This window comes from Agelaius tricolor, unplaced genomic scaffold, assembly GCF_023055355.1.
Source record: "Agelaius tricolor isolate 1412-34295 unplaced genomic scaffold, bAgeTri1.0.p SCAF_6, whole genome shotgun sequence".
Lineage (NCBI taxonomy): Eukaryota > Metazoa > Chordata > Aves > Passeriformes > Icteridae > Agelaius > Agelaius tricolor.
In genome coordinates, this window is record NW_027269266.1 from 22,852,024 (window position 1) to 22,872,920 (window position 20,897).

A 20,897-nucleotide genomic window follows, 5' to 3' on the forward strand; every position below is an offset into this window, starting at 1 on the left:
GACTTTGCATTGTACATCCCCAGGCCATTTTTTGATATTTATGCAGTTAGTTCAACGAACTTTGCTTAGGACTTGCTATGTGATTAACAGTCATTACCTTCCCGGATTGCCCATCTTACAAATTACCTAGAGATTTCATGTTCTGCAATTAAGTTTTCTTATTACCTTTATAAAGCCAAAACATTTTTGTGGTGAACTCGCCTAGCTAACAAACAACAAAGGCTTTGTGGTTGTGCTCCAAAGATGATCCTCGTCCCTGTCAGCAGCTGCCAGAACAAGCCATGCCCACGGAGCTGTGAGCGGTTCGCCGGGGCTTGTCACCAGCACGCTCCTCTCTCGGGCAGCCTGGGTGAGTGGATCAACAGCGAGGGAAGGAGCACGGCGGCTCCTGATCTGCAGGGAGCTCTCCGTGCGCCCGGTGCCCCCCGCGCCCCGCGGGTTTCCTGCAGCGGGAAGGAGCGGGGGCTTTCCCGGGACCCGGGACGCTGCCCCTCCCGCGCGGGGGCGGGCACGCTGCCTCCTCCGACACGGGCGGGTGCCGGGCGGGCCCGGTCCGCGGGGGTCAGGCTGGAAACGAGCGTTCCAGGGGAGAGAAGAAGGGCATAACCGGGCCGGAGGCAGGCACCGGGACTCGGCGCTGGCGGCGTGGCCGCGGCCGGGCCCGTCCTCCGCCTCTCGGCAGTCACCGCCCGGGGCCGGACTGCAGCGGGCTGGCCGCCTCCCCCGCCCCGCCGGCGGAGCGAACCACTGCGGCTCGCCGAGGAGGTGAGGCACCTGTCACCGCGGGCGGCGGCGGCGGCGGGCGGCCCCGCGGCGGGCGGCGGCGGCGGCTCGGGGCGCGTCCGGCGGCGGGGGCGCGGCGGGGGCGCGGCGGCGGAGGGGCGGGCGGCGGGCGGGAGCGCGGCCGCGGCTGTCACGGCGCCTCGTCCTCCCCCGCGCCGCCGCCGCGGGTGTGCGCGCGGAGCCGTGTCCGTGCCCCCGCTGCCGCCGCCGCCGCTGCCTGCAATGGCGTTGAGGCGACGCGGCGGCTGCTGCCTCCTGTCAGGCGGGCGGCGGCAGCGGCCGCTCTGCGCAGAGGAGGCGCGGGGGCAGCGCTGAGTCGGGCGGCCGGGGGAGTCCGTCGCGGCTGTCGGCTGGGTAAGGCGGCGTGCGCGCTCGGCGGCACGGGCGCCGGGCTCCGCGGGGAACGGCGGCGGCACCGGGCTTTTGTTTCGTGGGGGCGGCGGGCGCCTGCCCGGGCACTGCCCCGCCGCAAGGTGCTGCCGCCCGAGGCCCCGCGGCTCCGGCCCGCCGGGGCGGCACGGCCGCCCGAGGGGGAGCCGCCGCGGGGCTCCAGCGCTGCCCTCTCGGGTTGAGTTTATTGCCTCCTGCGAGGGCTGCACGGCTCGCCGAGGGTCTCTGTCGTGTGGCATTTCCAGTCGCCCGTAGCGATCGGCGGGAGCGGAGCGGGAGGTGCGCGGGGACGGGCGCGTCGCTCTCGGTGCGACGGCCGCGGGCTCCCGGTACCGGCACCGGCACCGTGTGTGCAGCGGCCAGAGTGAGGCGTCCCCGCCTCGGCGGCGGCGGCGCGGCAGGGCGAGGGCTGGGGAGCAGGAACGGAGGGGAAGGGAGAGGAGGTTGGCTCGGGAGACCCCCGGGGTGCCCTTCGCTGGGCTGCGGGAGCCGGGGATGAGCCCCTGGGGCCGGGCCGGGCGAGCGGTCCAGACCCCGGCTCCGTTTCTGCATCTCCTCCTTGGTACCTCCGGGGTCTTCCAGACGATAAAACCCCTGCCCGTGATGAGGGGTAACTTTCTCTAACGGGATTTCACTTTCATTACCCTGTCAGCTGAAGATGTTAACTTTGGGTGCAGTTTTTGTATTCCCTCGAGCTGATGTTTAATTTGCCTTTCTAAGCATATTATCTTTGATCGTGTTTCTACCATTATGTTTCTCTGAGCAAGCAAGGATTGTCTTGCAGTGCCTCATATTTCATGTCACATTGCCTTTCCTTTGCGTGCATATTTGTGCCATGATACTATATTTGTGAATGGAAAGCTATGATTATTTGTTCTTTCACTATGATGTTATAGATTATAAATTATGCAACAGTCAATTTGAAAAAGTTGGTAATGGCAAGTTTTCACATGTCTGTGCGGTGTTGGTTTGTATTTCTTTTTGCTAGTTTTTTGTAAACGTCAGAAAATGGTAAATGGAAATTGTGACAGACTTAAAGTACCTGACATGGTTTCAGAAAAGCCTCCTTTCTATTGCAGGTTAAATCAGCCCTTGCTCTTGAGAGTCCTCAGTTGTGCTGCTTTGTCAAAATTGACCGTGTGCATTAAGACATTTGCCTCCAGATCTGTCAAGTATGGTCCTGCTGAAGGGCAGTGGCCCCTGAGGAAAAACGCTCCTCAAGCAGAATCTGCTGTGGCAAACTACTGAGAGCGGTACCGCAGAAACTATGCAAGCAGGTTTCACACTCCTGAAGTAAACATGATGAAAACAGAGTCTTCAGGAGAAAGATCCACCCTCCGAAGTGCCTCTCCTCACAGAAATGCTTACAGGACTGAGTTCCAGGCACTGAAAAGCACCTTTGACAAACCGAAATCAGATGGAGACCAAAAAGCGAAAGAGGAAGGAGAGGCCTCACAGAGCAGGGGAAGGAAATATGGCTCAAATGTCAATAGGATCAAGAACTTATTTATGCAGATGGGCATGGAGCCCACTGAAAGTGCTGGAGTTGCCCCTAAAACCAGGGGAAAGGGTGGCCCTCCATCACCTCAAAGACGAATTAGGCCCAAAGAATTTGTAGAAAAAGCAGATGGTTCAATCGTAAAGTTGGAATCGTCCGTGTCTGAAAGGATAAGTAGATTTGACACTATCCATGATGGTCCTTCCTATTCCAAGTTTACTGAAACTCGGAAGATGTTTGAGCGAAATGCTCATGAAACAGGACATTCAAATCGCTATTCCCCAAAGAAAGAGAAAATCATTTCTAATGAACTTCCAGATGAGTGGTGCATCTCTAAGTCTAACAGAGGCAGCATGGATTCACTGGACAGTCTTAGCCCAAGGACAGAGACTGTCTCTCCAACTGTGAGTCAGCTCAGTGCAGTTTTTGAAAACACTGACTCACACAGCGTAAACGTAGAAAAGTCAGAAAACAACGAAGAGTACTCTGTAACTGGTCACTATCCACTTAACCTCTCATCTACTGTCACAAATATCTCCTCCCCAGTTGCAAACCTTGAGGGTTTCAGTCCTTTGAAAGAGGCCAGCACATGGTCTCCCCCAGCCAAACAGAGTACAGGCGTGATGTCTGTTGAGAACTCTCAGCAGACTAACACTTCTTCCACACCGAGACAGAAAGTGTCCACAGGCACTTTGGCAGGTTCAAAAACAACTGAAGAAATAAAAAAGAGCACAGAGGCAAGTGCTGATTCTGTTGAGAGTTCTGCAACAGGTCAACAGGATTTGGTCGGTGTGCTTGACAGCGAAAGATCTGTGGACAGCTGTGCTAGGAGTAAGTCAAAAACAGAGACAGGAGTTTTGGTGCAACAGAAGGAACAGTCAGAACACACAGAAGATATCTTTGATCGGCCTGAAGCTGCAGAGTTAACAAGAAATGTAGCTTCAGGTGGTGATTTTGCCACAGATGCTACTGAGTCCCACTATGATGAGGAAAGTGAAAAAGATGGGCATGAAGATGTGAATAATTTTCAGAGTTCCCATGTGTACATGCATTCTGACTACAATGTGTATCGGGTACGATCCAGGTATAATTCTGACTGGGGAGAGACAGGTACAGAACAGGATGATCTGGATGACAGTGATGAAAATAACTGTTATGAACCTGATATGGAATATTCTGAAATTAATGGATTGCCAGATGAAGATGAAATCCCAGCCAACAGAAAAATACAGTTTAGCCGGGCTCCAATTAAGGTACAGTTTCTTATGTTCCTTTTTTTTTGCAGTTTGGTTTGTTTTCAAATGTAGCTTTATTTGAAGGAGATTTTGGCATTTGATCTTGCCTCCAAAAAGATTTCAGAGGATCTTTCGATACATGTCTTTATTGCAGTCAGTGAACATAATCTTAAATGAAGTAAGGCTGCTGAGCTCTGATGAGCTCGTCTCATTTTCTAGATTTTCTGATGGCTGACTAAACCAGCAGAATTTGAGCATGACAGCTGGGCTTGTGAAGTTCAAGAATTTTGCCATGCATATTTTGACTTCTATGACTGCACTGTAACCATTGTGAAATGTCAGTGTGGGTATTTGGTGACTTTTATGCTGCTTGTTTGATTTCATTTGAAATCACAGCTTCTTGAGATTGAAAAGCTTTTCCTCAGCTTTCAGCACATTCTTAAATAAGTACCTGTCCTGAAGTACAGTGTGATTCTGTAGTAGAGGACTGTTAATATTCCAGATCTCAGTTAGTATCATCTTTTGTAGTAGCACTCTCATTTATTTAAAACTTCTAAAGCATTTATATATCTATAAAGAGAGTATATCGTAGTGCTACAGAAGGGTGAAATCAATTGACTGAAATATCTAGTGAAGGGTGTGCTTTTTACAGAGCTGTTATGGTTTGTTTTTAAGTACCTTAAATTACCACTAAGAATGTAGTTTCCAGTGCTTTTCAGTTCAAGAAGGAATAACTAGTAAATGGCTTGTTAAGTTTTGTTGTACCAGCTTTTCACTGCTGAGTCTCAGGGTTAAATATAAAAGTATTTTACTTCCAAGTTGGTTTTAGTGCATGTCTGTGATGCTTTGACCCTGGCTGGAGATGCCACATGTCTGTAATGGACAATTCAAAACCATAGCAATTATTGCAGAAGTGGCTTCCTGAAGCAGAAATATATCATGGGGTACTTGAAATGTGAGAATTTTAAAATTAAAAATGTGTAATTGAAGTTGACTGTTTTCCTTGTGTGATTTTAGCAATGAAAATTACTAAGTCAATGAACAGAAGTGCCAGTGTTAAACTCAAAATAATATGATTTACAAAATCTGCATTCACACTGCCTGTGGTTTAAAGTAGAGTGGGATGTGTATTGTAATATGAAATTTTCATCTGAATAAAGCGACCAGATTTTCATATCTGTTTATCATGGAGTGGAGTGAAAAGAACTGTCTTGCTTCATGCTTTGAAAAGAGGATTTTTACACTGAAAGAAAGAAAATATTCCAAGGCCAGATATGGATTATTCTTTTAATTTTAGTTTGTTAGTGTTCTATTCAGGCTTGCATCATGAACCAAAAATTCAAAGTATTTTTGTTCCTTCTTGATTGTTCCCATAATTAAAGTCCCAGGTTTTCTTGAACTCTTGGAGGGAGGTGAAGTGGGGAAGACCTTGATTACAAAGGAAGTTGTCCCCTCCACTGCTTTCCGGCTCAAGCTAATAGACAAGATGTACTAGTAGACAAGATGATGTTCTCTCTTCTGAAAGATCTACCAGTTGTTTATGATGGATCCAACAGACGAAAATCCAGAAAGTGATTTTATTCTTGAGATGGTCAGACTTTTCTGCTGTTTCTGAAAGAGCTAATAGTGACATTTTTACTTCAGTGTATTGCTGTTTGAATTCTGCTGTCATGCCACATGCTCTAAGAGTATTTTCTCAATTATTTGTATTTTTTCTTTTCTTTTCAAGTTTTTCATGCTATGTTTATTTCAGATTACGTATTGTACAGTAATAATATTAGTCCATCAGTAAAATGCTCTAGAAGTAATTTTTGTAAATAATTAAAAGAGCACATTTGTCATGGGTTTAAGCATAAAGCACTCTTAAAAAGCTTATCCAAAGTAAACAAATCATTGTTTTAATTATTCTGGCATCTTTATTGTAGATAGGAAGAAAAAAGAATAAAAGCTGTGCTGGGAAAGAGCATTGTAGGAGGGTTTGGGAGATCCCCTGCTTTTTGTCCTGGGTGCCTCCAGTGCCTGCAATCCGTTCGTCATGTGGGGAGGCAGAAGTGAGACCATGTGGAAGGCTGGCCCTAGCAGGAGGAACTGCAGCTGAAGTTGTGGAAAATTAAAAGCTGCCTCTGGAGCGGTGCTCCTTTCTCTGTGCAGTTCCCTCAGCAGTGTGAAGCCGTGTGGGCCAGGGCAGGCTGCCAGGGCCACCAGGTCACTGCCAGGGCCACCAGGTCACTGCCAGGGCCACCAGGTCACTGCCTGGCCACGCCACTGCAGGCAGGGACCCAGGAGGGGCAACTGGAGAAGCCCCTGGAGGGTCCTTGTGGCTCCTGGGTCCCTGGGCTCCCGCACTCCTCCTGGGACACGCTGCTGGGAGCTGGAGCTGGCTCTGGCAGGAGCTTCCTGTGCAGCCCAGCTATCAGTGAGCAGTGCAGGCGGCAAGAGGGACTGTGTTCTGTCCCCTCACACAGTGCCAGCAGATGAACTTACCCAGTCACTCCCTGGGCCCCATCTGTTACACTGGGATGTTGCATCTGACTGAGTAGGCAGCGACTGTTTAGGGATTTTTCTGTTCTACACAATTTTTTGTGTTAGTGGGCATGACTGGTTTCATTAATACTTAGCTGAACATCATCTCATGCATAGCAAGAGAGGAAAATAAAAAGCAATATAGGAGTGTTTTCTGAACTGTTGGAAACTGATTTGTCTTTATGAAAATGATGCAATTTGTACTTGACTATTTTGCTAGATCGTGGTGTGCAAAGTCCAACCCAAACTTTGGATGTTTAGCATTGATTTCAGTATTGTACCTTCACTCTCCTACAGGAGAACTCTGAAATAATTAACAAAGTTGGCATTTGAATGTGTGAACTGTCGAATCAGTGGGTAGTTACTGCCATAAAGTTGTTACTTGAAGATCTCAGCAGGTTTAGGTAAACATCTTTGGACTATTTTTCTATGTGATTTCTTCAGGCAGACATGTAAGAGACTTTTTTGTCACTTTAAGGGTAATGCTGAGAACTATGAAAAGCGGTGAAGTATAGGTAGAAGGATAATAAAATAAAATCTTACCAGACTGATAAAGACTGAATTCTGCTTGTCTCCCAAGCAGGAAAACGACTAATTTATTGAGAAACTCACTATCAAGAGGAAGACTCGAATCAATGCATGCAGGAAATTCTACTGTGTTACAGTCTGTAATTTTGCTATCACAGATCCCATGCTCCATGGGCCATTTGCTCTGCTCTGGGATGATGGGATATATTTGCTGATTTCATCTCTGTTGAAAGTCCCTTTAGGAGTGGGTGACTACCCAGAGGCCACTGTAGGCTTGGAGAGTTTCTAGGTATTTGAAGTGTGGTATTGCTTGTGTGAGCAGTTGTGTGTTGCTGTGGGAGCTTAAATCAGCTTGGTGCTGTTAATAAAAAGGAGTACAAAAGGGCCCAAGAGTGGCAGTGGACACTGCAATGGAGTGTGTTGCTAAACAGGGGATGTGAACATTTCTGTAGCTGTTCATATGACTGTTTATGTAGTGATATAGAGGCCTTTATCAGCACTGGCCTGTTCTTGTGTTGAGGTACTGTGTTTGTGCTCAGGGATTGAACTGAAGCTCTCCAGGGCAAGTGTACAAGGTGAAAAAGTTAAGTAAATGGGATAAGGAAAAACATACCCTGGTTTTTTCCAGGGATACTTTGCCACCAAAGAAACAAAACAACATCCCCCACCCCACCTACCCCTGCTCCCAGCACCCCTAACACTCACTGATTTATTGGTTTTCATTGGGTTTTGCAGGGTTTCCTGAGGGTTGGGTCATGTACTGCTTCCCAGACACTGTGGGCTGATTTGGCAAGGTTTGCCTGTAATGCAGAATTCATTAGCTTGTGGCTTTCCACACCCTAGCAAATGGAAATGTATTGATTGTCCAAATCATAAGTCATTTTTTGAGCCGTGCTTCCTCCATCCTGGGTAGAATTAGGATGAAGAGTAATGTTCACCTTTTCCCTTTCCAAGTGCATAGTTTCTGCTGCCCTGATAGCTAATGGCTGCATCTTCAGTTAGTGCCTGATTCTGGCACCAGGTACACGTTAAACCATTTAAAGCTGTTAACAGCAATTTGTGTTTCCTGCTGAGCTTCCTTTTGCAACCTTCTGCTCCACTGACTCTGTCCCACCAGCCAAGGGGTTGGGTATTATGTGATCACACCGTATGGCAGACAGCAGGGGACTCGTGGTGCTGCAAGGGGGTTTGGCCTGAGCTGCTGCTGCGGTTTTTAGCATTCTGTAAAGCTTCCTCAGGGTGCAGTGGTGAAGGGACATCTCTGCAGACCTCTCTTGAGTTTTGGGGGTTGGTGGAAGAGAGGGGAACATGAAAGAAGATAAATAGCAAATGGCTCTTCCATCCTTCTGCTAATTCCGTGTGAAGAGAATGTAATCACTAGTGCCTGTGCCTCCTGTTGTGCTTCCTCTCTTTTGTCAGGCAGCATGACTGAATTTTATACCCCACATTATTTCAGTTTTCCAGATCATGTCTTGTTCAAATGGTCTTCCAGAATTGGAACTTGTACTCTCTCTTTCTCTCACCTTTGAAGGAAATGTACAAGTGCTGTGATTATAGTTCAGTGTAGAACATAAATGAAATTTGTATTTAACAGTTGCTTTGAAATTTTTTTACAAACTTCTTATAAAAATAATTTCAAGGAATGTGTCTTTCTTTCAGTTATTCCTCATTTCTGAGGGGACCTGAAAGATCATTTAGCTCCAACCCCCCTTGCCATGGGCAGGGACTCCTTCCACTAGACCAGGTTGCTCAGTTCCATCCAATCTGGCCTTGAACATTTCTAGGGTTGGGGTATCCACAGCTTCTCTGGGCAACCTGTTCCAGTGTCTCACCACCCTCACAGTAAAGAATCTTTTCCTAATATGTAATTTAAACTTACTCTCTTTCAGTTTGAAGCTATTCCCCCTTATCCTGACACTACAAGCCTTGTGAAATGTCTCTCTCCATCTTTCTTGTAGGCTTCTGTCAGCTACTGAAAGGCTGCAATTTACTCACCCCAAAACCTTCCCTTCTCCAGGCTGAACAATCCCAATTATCTCTGCCTTTCCTCATAGGAAAGGTGCTCCATCACTTTAATCAGCTTAGTGGCCCTGCTCTGAACAGACCAACAGGTCCATGTCATTCCTGAACTGGGTACCCCAGAGCTGGGTGCTGTGTTCCAGGTGGGGTCTCTCTCACCAGAGCATTGCAGAGGGGCAGAATCCCCTCCCCTGCCCTGCTGGCCATGCTGCTCTGGATGCAGCCCAGCACACATTTGGCTTTCTGGGCTGTGAGTGCCAGGTCGTCCAGCCTCTCATCCACCAGCACCCCAAAGTCCTTGGCAGGGCTGCTCCTGGTCTCTTCACTCCCCCAGCCTATATTGATACTAGGGGTTGCCCCAGCGAAATGTGTTCAGGAATGTAAATAGTGGTGGAGAAAGAATCTGAAACAATCTGGCACTAATTATGTTGGAAATAATTAATCTAAAATATCATTATTCTTTATATAATAGCCATCATAATAAAGGATGCTGAAAGCACTTTCAAGTCTTGGTGTAAAAAAGAAGCATTTCTGTGCTTGATGCAATGCTCAATATTGTATTTACCTGTTGTTAAAATGTTGATGAACTATTTTGGATCATAGGAATCGTAGGAGAAGGTTACCCATGCCCAGGCACTGTACAGTCCAAACTTGACACTTCTATGTGTGTTTTACTTAAATGAATACTGAGTTGGGTTTTGGTGATCTCCACATTTTCCACCCCCAGTGAGCCTGTGATTTTATAAATAAAATAGTCACAGTGCATGTTAGGACACTTGTTGTTTAAGGCAAATATGGAAAACAGGAGTTGCAGAAAGACCCCGAGGATTTGTTAGATTTGAAATGGTTACGGAATCTGAGAAATTCATCCACTTTTTGAGTGGGTTAATTATGAAAACTTACAGATAAAAAAAAGATGCATAGCTCTTTCTGAAATCACTGAGAGAATATTTTGTTTTCCTTGAATTTGGTTCACTACTTCAGCTCCTGTGTTCGTGTAGAAGCCTAGAAGATAAGAGAACTAATATGTATCCTCAAACACCGACAGTTGGATAGCTGTGGAGCCAACCAAGGATTGTTGGTAATAACATTCTGTTAGAAAGATAAGGATGTTTCTGAAGAAGGGGCCATACAGAGGAAGGGCAGCACTTTGCTGAGACTAGTTTTGGTTTGGGATCCTGGAAATAGGCACAACCCCGTACAGCGCAAGTGAAGGAATGAAGTTGAGAATTAGGCCTGAAATGTTGACCAAAGGCCAACCCAGTCATCAAGACTGGTCATCATTTGGTGATCATAAGGACCAGCAAAGACTGGTGAAGCCCTCCAACCCTTTCCAGAAGGGTCTAGAAGATCAGACTGCCCATGATAGCTAATTGGCATTGAAAGTGAGAAATGTATCTCCAGGTTGGGCATAATTTACTAATAAAATTTTGTCAACTCTTGTGGCCCCTCTGACATTTGTCACGAGTATCTCTGAGTCTTGCATGCTCCCTTCCCCATAAGAGTGGGATGCCACAGTCCATGCTTTGTTTACAACGTTAGGAGTGGGTGCAGTTTTTGCTAAAGCATGAAACTAAGTATTAGGTAGGCTTAGTCTCTGACTCCTGTAGTGTTGAATATATCACTGAACTTTCATGCTCATATTCAAATTTCATAAAATGGACAGCAAGCTGGTAATCATTTTCATTCGTGTTGATGTGTGAAGTAGTTTGGCCTGCAGAGCTATTGGCTGGGTAGCTTGGAATATATCTATCCTGCTGCATAAAATGAACTTAGCTTTTTTCCAGGTATTGTCAAGTATGGGGAATTCTACTGACTTTAATATTAAAATGTGTTGTACTGCAGGGATTGTCCTGCTAACTTGGATTATTCATAAAAAAATAATAGTGTAAAAAAACGGGTTCTTTGCTCTGGTTATATGCTCTTAGGGAAGATCTTTTTATGAAAGACAGAGCCTTTTATATGTGTTTGTCAAGGAAAGGAATGAGAAGTAAGTATAAATGATTCAGAGACTGGATGCACTCAGATAACAGATAGTGAAGGGATAAAGTACTTCAGAAGTTACTATTTTGATTCAGTCACTGTGGTGAACAAAGATACCTCATAATTGCTGTGGATTTTTATGCCTTCACCTGTGACTCTTTTGCACTTTCAGGTTTTCTTGTATTAAGTATATATGGAATTATTGGACTACAGTAAATAGAATAAAGTTATTTCCCTGCTACAATATGCTGTGGAGTCTTTAACTCTTATATAAAAGTCATAATTTCACTACTAATTCTAGGGATCAGCCGTTCCTGGGTGTAGTGTTCACACATGTAGCTCTTGAACTAAAAACAAATAATGTTGCCTAAAACCTGGGTTTCATAAGTATTGAGGGCATTCTAGAAGAACTGTGTGTAGAAACAGAATTTTGATGAAATGATTTGCATCAGAGGTTTATGTGGTTTAAATTGAAAGGGTTTTCCAATTAAAGGTTTTGAATTTCAAAAATGCAGACTGAGAAACTGTAGGGAAATGGTTTGAAATTAGCTGAACCAAAGAGCAAAGGGAACTCTTTGATTCAGAATTAGAAAAAGTGCGTAGGATTTTCATCCCAAGAAAAAAACAGACTATACAAGCAGAATGATTGCAGACCTAATCAGAAGAAAAGTCAGCCAAAGTGAACATCATAAGTTAGCCAAGAACTTCGGAAGGAGTGGCAGAAGTGGTTGTTGAAAAAAGAAGAATGAAGAATGTCATAAGAGTTCAAAAGTCTTAAATGTGACTAAGAAGTTGCCAGAAGTCAAGCTGAGTTTGACCTTGTAAAGGAAAATAGTCCTAGTAGTAAAAAGGTATTCATCCATTAAAATTCACCAAGAAAGGAGGGTGGGTGTTATGCAGTGAGTATGAAGTTATGATCAGAGTTATCACCCCCAGTTTATTGTGGAAATTCATATAGTGAAATGAAGAAGAAATCTGCAGGTTCCTAGTGCTCAGGTTTGTATGGGGCTTGGTCAAAGAAGCTGTGTTTTAGAAAATCTTGTAGCATATATTCCAAAACTAAAAGAGCATTATCAAAGTAGAAATGGTATTTAACTGCAGAAGAGCAAATTTAATAGCTGTTTTTCAGAAAGTAGAAGAAAGATGGTTTGGCTGCCTGAAAATTACTATTTTTTTTCCCCATAGCAAAGTGGTAGAGAGCACTTTTTAAAGAATCAAAGGCAGAGAGGCAAATGGAATACATGTAAATGGATTTATCAGAGGTAGTATATGCCAGACTAAATTAGGATCTGCCTTTGATTAGATAAAAGACCTTGTTAAAAATTTCAGTAGTTCTGTCTCAGGAAGTTGGAGCAGGCTAATGACGCTTGCTTTTGGCAGAAAGTGGGGAAGCCTTAGCATTGCATAGGATTACAGCAAAATATGGGTGACTGTAAGGACTTGAGTGGTGAGGATGGATTTATGAGCTAAGAACTTTCACAGTGAACTGGTGACTCATTTGTAGGGGATGGCAGCTAAGGAGAAAGCCACTCTGATGTGCTCCCACAGAATGACAGCAGCAATCCGTGATGTGATGCAGCTGTGAGGAAGGCAAATGGCATTTAAGATAACATGAAGCAAAATATTTTGGAAGCAGTAGGGAATTATGGGTGTCATTTTATAACTTGCCAAGGAGACTTCATCTGGACCGTGTCTGATGGATTCTGCTTCAGGCATGTAGGTCTGCAGGGAGAGCTGTAGCAACTTGATGCTCTTATGTGTCTTTTTCTTGGTTAATTCTATCCTAAAACAGGGGCCTTAAGTAACGTATCTTGCTCATTGAGTGATGCCCAAGGCCTGAAAAGGACCATTATTGCATTTCTGTATTCAGATGAAAAGGCACCTGAAAACTAAGTGGCAGTATTCCACTTTTAAGATGGAATTGAATGTTTTCCAACTAAGATTAAAGATTTTTAATAGAAGGCACTCTTCCTACATTCCTGATGGACTATTGTGTTGTGTAGTAGTGTCTCTTAATTTTTTAAAGTGTTGCAATTGCCTTTAGCTCTGTTAACCTTGAAGGCCACAAATAATCTATTAAAAAGAATGCCAGACATTCCTGTAATTAAATGGTACAAAATAATGGATGTTATTCTGTGGTGTCTTTTTTTATATAGAAGGTGTTCTATTGGGAGAAGCTAATTTTACTTGAGTTAGTTAAGAGAGTTAATTCAAGAGACCCATCAGATCACTCAGATAATTCCATATGATAAAGTTAGTGGAAGGTGTGAATGCAGAATTTATCTCCAAGACCTGTTTGCCTTGTGCTATTATACATAAAGGTGTGCTTCTTAGTCTGTGCACATCTGTAACTTCTGATGTTCCACTCTGCAGTTTCCATCTGCCTTAATATTCAGTGAATAATCTCAAGGGCATAAGATGCTGGTTCACATTGAAAGGATATCTTCCAGTATTTAATCTATGCTGCATGTAGACCTAGGGACTTCCATCTGATAAAATCACTGTATTTCACATTAGTTGTTTGAAAGCAATAAACTATAGGGGCTTTTAACAGTCATGCTATCAAACTCCTCTCTAATTTATCTAATTCATGGCCTTTATGATAAAGCGTTAGGATTTTTTTTATCTGGCTTGTAATCATCTTTACATCTTTATAAAGTTGTTTGAAAGCAATAAACTATAGGGGCTCTTAACAGTCATGCTATCAAACTCCTCTCTGATTTATCTAATTCATGGCCTTTATGATAAAGCATTAGGATTTTTTTTATCTAGCTTGTAATCATCTTTACATCTTTATAAGCTTGCAGTCATCTTTAAGATGGATGGTGATATATTTAGGTGCTGACATACTCTAGATTCCTTAGATGTGTAGAATCTGACATACCTATTAATTCTACCTTCTTAAAAGCCCAGAGATACTTTATCATTAGTGTTGGCTTGAGTGATTGCCCAGTAGATTTCATTGTACATGGAGCATTTAAATAGAATATTCAAAATATGTTAGTGTTGTATTTTTTGCAAGGGCAAAAAATGCAGAGAGAGCATATTAATCCAGAGGTTTAGAGAGAGCCCACTTGAAAAAAGCTGGTAATTTAGCAGTGTGGCAAAGTGCACTAACACAAATGGGAATGTTTCAGTATGACATTTGATAGGAAGAGACTACCAGACCATGTAGCTCTTAATTCCCCTTTGCCCAGCCATTTTCCTCTGAAGTAGTTGCTCAATTTTATCTTTCTTAATTTAGTAGGTTAACTGGAAAATGCATCCTTGATGTTTTGCGCATTTCTTTCATGTTAATATTTGGGTTGGGGGGAAGTGAAATACCATTAAATAGAAGGCTCTTTTTTCCTTCCTTTTTTTTTTCTTTTCTCTCATTCTTTGTCTATGGCCAGTGAAAAATTCTCTCAACAGCTGTAGATGCAAAATAACTGCTTAGACTTACTGTGGTTTACTGCAGTGCATGACACAGTCATTACCAGTAAGTCTTGACCTTGTGGCCTAAAAGGGGAAGAAAAAGGGAAGCGCCTAATCAACCTCATAACCATCTACAAAGAAATTACTGTCTTAATAGGTGAGGGGAGAGCTGTGGCTTTGTGTACATTCACTTCAGTAAGGCTTTTGATACAACATATTCACAGAGAAGCTTGTTAAAGATGGGCTAGATGAGCAGACAGGTAGGTTGGAAGGTGAGGTAGGTTGGAAACTGGCTGAACAGAGAGATGAGAAGCCACAAACCTCATGAAGTTCAGCAGAGAGAGGTGCGAACTTCCTCCTGTGCCTGGCCCCATGCATCATTGTGTGCTTGGGACCATCCAGAGGGTGGATCCTCTTCAGCTGTGCAGAAGAGGCTCCAGGGTGCTGGACAACAGCAAGTGGAACATGAGTCAGCCATGTGCTCATGTAACAAGGGAGGCTGATTGTGTTCTGGGCTGGGTTAGCATGAGTGCTGCCATCAGGCCAAGGGAGGTGATCCCTTCTCCATACCACTGAGGCCACGTGTGGAGTTCTGGGCCCTATTCCAGGCTTCCCAGCACAGGAGACTGGAGAAAGCCCAGAGAAGGCCCATTAAGGTGATTATGAGTCTGGGACATCCCTCCTGTGAGGAAAGGCTGGGGCTGCTGAGCCTGAAGAAGTGAAGACTCAATGGTCTTATTAATGTATATAAATACTGCAAAGGAGGGTGCAAGGAAAACAGAGGCAGGCTCTTTCCAGTTATGCCCAGTGACAGGGTGGGCACCAGCTGAAACACAGGAGGTTCCTGTGAACATCAGGAAACTCTTTCCCTGTGAGGGTGACTGGGCACTGGCACAGGTTACCAGAGGCTATGGATACTCCATCTTTGGAGATACCCAAAATCTGTCTGGGCATGGTCCTGGGCAAGGAGTGCTGTGCTTCCAGCTGGGGGATTGGACCACATGACCTTGGTAGATCCCTTCAAGTTTGAGCCATCATGTGGTTCTGTTGCTTCATTTAGATCAGAGAAAAACTATTTTCCTAATAGTGAATTTTGGTAAAGAAAGCAGCTAAATTGCATCCAAGATAAACTATCTTGATTTTATTATTTGTAAAATATACTAAGTGACTTCTTGAATTATTTGTCAGGATTTAAGACTGCATGGTTTCACAAATCCAAGGATGGTGCGGCAGCTCCAATAGGTTTGATTGTAATAGTTAATGTTGTTTAAATATGAGTATTTTAGTAAGAGTTCATTGCATGAAGCTTAAATTCTTACTTTGTAATTACAGATAGTTAAGTTTAAAGATTGATACTAGACTTCTAATGCTTCTTTTTAATGAGAAGCTAGGCCCACCACTGCTAAGAAAGGATTTTAAGGGGTTTTTTTGGACGTATTTTGTTGTATGCATAAGCAGATTGACCTAACCTTTTAAGTAACATTTAACAAGGCAAAAGATTTTGGGGAAATATTTAAACAAATATTATGAGTTTAATTTTTATGAGGAAAAGAAAAAAATTAAAACTGCCTATACAAAAATAAAACTGTTGAGGAGTAGTGTTTATATGCAGCAGAGGGAAAGCCCACCAACATTTTGCATGTAGCAGTAGCTGAGGTCTGGGTGGCTGGGGTAAACCTTGATTGGAGTGGGAATTCCTTGATTGGAATGGGAGTGTGATCTGATGCCCAGTCGAATCCAAATGCTCAAAAGCTGTGGTTAAACAAATAAATAATCTCATCCTGGGCTGTACACTTGAAGTGAAATCTTTGAACTACTCACTTTGTAAAATGTACCAAAGTTGCTGATTTTGTCTAGTGTATCTAGTTTATCTCTCCAGTAGTGAAGGAGAGAGGCATTTTGCTGCCCTTGTAAAGCTTAACAACTCCCAGGAGAGAGATCAGTGTGCGTGTCTGGAGATGACCAACAGCCATATCTGAAACATAAAAGAGGTTAGTGAGAAGTTTTTTGAATACTTCTTTGAAAAAAGCATATAAAAGATAGCGAATAGAATAAATTGTTTTTACTCCTGTGGCTTAAAAGTGATTCTACTAAAGCAAGCCTCTTGTGCCCTTATATGATTTACTTTATTCATTTTATTTTCCTAGTGCAAAGGGTCACTTTGTGTCTCTAAGCCCCGAAGAACCACTGTAGTTAATCTGTTCCATTAAGAGCTCCAAGTTTCTGAGTTTGAGAAAGCTGGATTTGGCTTGAGAATGCTGTGCTGCTGGAAGCCAAATCCGGCAGTGAGAAGGCCGGGGGCTTGGCAGGGGTGCTGGGTGAGCAGGGTGGTCTCGGGCCCCAGCTGGGCGCTGGGCTGGGGGTGCAGGCTGGGTCAGGCTGGGTCAGATCCCGGCACTGCGCCCCAGCAGGGTCCTGCTCCAGCTTTCGTAACCAGGGGTACTTGGCAGCGCTTCACTCACAGCCCTTAGGACTCAAAGAAGCCACAGAGCAGGTTTGTGGCCTTTTTTTAAGAGCTGGCTGCTTCCTGCTGCATCAGTAGTCCTTCAGTATAGCATTATCCAAATACACTCTTACTTCACCATTTTGCCTCACTTGACTACCTGATGCTCCCTGAGCATTGAAGAGATTTTTTGGTTTTAAAATGTAGTCTCTGTTTTTTCCTCTTTTTCTTCCTTCCTCCCCAGGTCCTCCACCCCCTCCCCTGCCATTCATTCTGGACACTTCCAGAGCTGCAGTTTTGTGATGGCCTAGGACAGAATTTCCCCTTCTATCCTCCGTTAGCTTGTTTTCTAGGATTACATACTTGACATTTTGCATTGCATTAAAAATTTGAAAAAACAACAAAGAAGCTTTTAAAATCATTTAGTTTATAATTTTTTCATTGTTCTGTGCAGATCATGTTCATCATTTGATTCAAGAATTTACTGTGGTACCTTCTCCACCAAGTTTTTGTTGCAGCATTATATGTAGGTTTTGTTTATTGTACTTTATTATTTGTAATGAGTAAATAATGTGTGAAATATATAGCTTCATATCCATAGAAGCTCAATGAATGCTGTTCATTTTTTGGTTCTTGTACTGTCCACAGATTGTTCTGATCTCAGGCTTTGCTTTGATAGCTTGATTCTTTATTGTGTGAGAGACAACAAAATCTAGATGTGCCATCTGTTCTATCACAGTTTTCCTTAAAACTGTGGCTGAGACCTGAGAGAAGAAATACACTCCACACTCTGGTCTGTGTTGTGTGGACTATCTGCTTCATCTGACCAATTTATAGGTAAATCTATTGCTACCACTTTTTAGAGGATACACTTGTACACCTAGAAAAATAAGAATTGAAAGAACAAACTTATTTGTGTATGCAGATACTTGACTAATAAAATATTGTAGTGGTAATTCAGCAGAATGTTTTGAAAGATAAATTTTTGTCTTAAAAACTCTGTAATTTATTCTTACATTACAAACATAATGGTCCCAAGGGTATGGGGCTTTCTTTAGCTGCAATAATTTTTGCAGTGCAGGGTAAACCTGCCAGAAGGATGTAGCAAAGGTCTGTTAAAGGTAAGTATGTCACAACTTCTCTCTGGTATTAGGTATGTTTTTGTTCTCTTTTAAACAAGAGTGGTACTATAATTATGAAATACTAGATGAAATTCTTTGTCTTTTATTAGCCCTGGAATTCCAAGATACAACATCGCTTGGTGACTTGATGAATAATAGTTGTCATTTAATGACTGGCTAGGATTACTTTGAAAATAAAGGTCAAAATTTTATCTTTTGTCTCACTACTTGAAAAAACCACTAGCAGTAGATGAAAAGGAAGACTGTCCCTCATACCCCTTTCAGGGTTTGAGATTTTTTCGGGGTTTCAGATTTTACTAGTTTCCTAAAGTGAAAAAAACACCACAATTGTGCAATAAATTACAATTGAAACATCTTACTTTGAAAGAACTGCTTCTGCTTACATCCGTATTTGGTGTAGACATCAGTGTCACCACCAGAAATAAGGTATTTTTGGGACTCCTAGACATTGTGCAGCCCTTCATCATGCTGCTGTCAGGAACTTGATCAGTAAATTAGTTCAGCAGTAGTGGTAATGGATTTCTAGGGATTACACCACCAACTCTGATTGAGAGCACTGAGCTTGCATGCAAGGATTCCTGAGCACCCCTGTACTACAGAATGCAAACTGTACTGCATAAGAATGGCAGACAATGCTGCTGGAAACCATCACCAACATCACTGAGTTTTGTGTCATTTTCTGCACCATTTGGAATAAAAAATAAGTGATCAGTGTGCATTTGTAACAGGACATCTGGATAGAAGTGATCATGGCAGTGACCTAAAGAAATGCACAGCTACTAATTTTTTTATCTTTTGGTGCATTCAGCAGTGTTGAACAGAGTGGGCATTAGGAGAGTTGCAAAACAGACAGTGCTTCCTTTTCTTATGGATGTGTGACACCAAGTAAACTTAACAGAATGGGAAAGTTTGGAACAAACAGAACTTCAGAGAGTGGTGTAATACAGCAAAATTAGGTGACAGTGTTAAAAAACTTCTCAAATTGAGATGATTGAGGGGAATTTTTCTTAAAACTTGAAACATGATTATGATTATTAGAAGGTGACGCTGAACCATTGCATGAATTGCCAGTGGACTTGCCACCTATGAGACTGTAGGATATTTTTTTAGCATATTGTAGAATATGTAGCAGTGAGACTGTAGGATATTTTTTAGCTAAGATAATTACAACAATTGTGGGCCTTTATTCTGTGCTTTGACTTTGTTTTCCCAAGGCAACTAGCCCTGGGAACTGTAGTCTGTTATGCAAGGTGCCTAAAACAGTGCACTGAACATGTAGTCTGCTGTCTAATTATACTAAGTACTGGTGGGATGGTCTCTTCATCCGCTTACAAGAATTGTGTCAGAAAATGTCTGCTTCAGGTAGATCTCTAATGAAACCATGAACTGATGCTTTGCTGGAAATAGTATCAAGATCTGTTATTATTCCAAGAGAGGCAAAGCTGTTTTATTAATAAAGGAAATTACTTATAATTCATCATTATCGGTAAATTGCATGGATTGCAAAAAAAAATCCTGTAGTTTTTGCCTGACAGTTTCTAACAAGTGGCACAGATTCATGGAAGAGGCTGTAGTGCCTTCAGTTGAAAGCAGTTTTTTAGTTTAATTAGTAGCCAGTGACTCTCCTTTGTGTGATCACATCACTCCTCTAAGCTGATCAATATTATGTTTAGCTATTTGCTAGCACTTAATGAGATTTCTTACTGATCTTAGAGTGCAGTGTACATCATCTCATGAAGGCTAGCAGCTTCTCAGGTGTGTTGAAAATCAGCAATAACATTTTAGTAAAAACTTCGCCTGGTCCATACAATTAATAAAAGAGCAGACAGAAGGGGTAACCATCTTTGGAAGATGGGCATAGGAAGGGGACCTGGGCCTCCATAATTTTCTAGAAGAGCATCTACCTAAACAGTGCACCACAGGTTATGTTGTGTTCTTCCATCATTTCAGTCCTGAGACCAAAAGAACTGTCTGTGCTGGATGATTTTGCAGGTTCTGGCACTAGAAGGAACACAGGGGCAAACACAACTGTGCAGCTTAATATTTCAACTGTTTCCTTTAGGCTCTGAGGAGGCAGCTTTGGGATATGAGATGTGCTGAAAGACTCATTAAAATGAAATGATAAGGAGCTGTTAGTTTTAAGAAGAGATTCTTTGATTTAAGAGGAATTAAATTTTAACTCCCATGTAGTGGATGAATGTTACAGGCACTTGGCCTTTTATGTGGCAATCACTGCTGTCATCTTCATCTCCTGGATAGGCTTTCACAGAGAGAGTTACATCTTTCTTGGGTTTTTGATCAAATCAACAGTCACCTGCCTTCAGAAGGCAGTTGTTGGCCTTGAGCCCTGAGTAAAGGAGGCATCTGTTTGCAGATTTCACTTGGGCTTTAAGCTGGAAGAAGTCAGAGAGACTGTAGTACTCAGTAGGTTGATTCTTGACCCTAAGCAGGGCCTTGGTCAATGCTTGTGCTTACTTTGTGTAGCACCACCCCATTGCAACTTCACTTCCCTTTGGATTTTGTGGGGGGTTTAAGTGAGCAACCTCAGGTTTTTTATTTAGTCTCTACATAAATATTGTGTTTTTCTTGGACCAGCTGATAAGAATGTAAGTAGTCTACTGAATTGGAGTCCCCAGTTAGTGAGAACAGATATTATTTGTGTCTCAAACCAGAATCCTCTTCTGGATACTTCTCCATCCTGTTTTCTTCAGTCACTGTATGAATTGAAAGCTGCCTTTTTTTTTTTTTTTTGGTTGTCTTTCCCATTATGCTCTTTGAAAGTGGTGGCTGGGAGGTGAGGAAGGCTAACATTTAACTCCACTACTCTAAAGCAATTTCAGTGTGGAGCATTCCCCCAGGGCTAGGACTGGGGGAGATATAAATAAAACATCAATGAATAAGGAAGCTGGAATAATTTTAGAACCAGGCTAACCAGGATA

At 43.1% G+C, this 20,897-nt stretch overlaps 1 protein-coding gene across 7 annotated transcripts in view; it reads left to right on the forward strand.

Moving 5' to 3' along the window:
- The first annotated feature begins 369 nt into the window (after positions 1 to 369).
- Positions 370 to 20,897, forward strand: part of PPP1R9A (protein phosphatase 1 regulatory subunit 9A) — a 131,514-nt gene continuing 110,986 nt past the window's right edge. For 2 of the 7 annotated variants that reach the window (XM_071429024.1, XM_071429025.1), the window contains exons 1-2: positions 936 to 1,137; positions 2,253 to 3,924. In XM_071429024.1, the coding sequence (XP_071285125.1) occupies positions 2,473 to 3,924 (1,452 nt within the window). In that variant the 5' untranslated portion in view covers positions 936 to 1,137; positions 2,253 to 2,472. Of the gene's footprint in view, positions 766 to 935; positions 1,138 to 1,248; positions 1,453 to 2,252; positions 3,925 to 20,897 lie in introns of those variants that run through there. The other 5 variants (XM_071429021.1, XM_071429028.1, XM_071429022.1 and 2 more) reach the window with 4 other exon arrangements.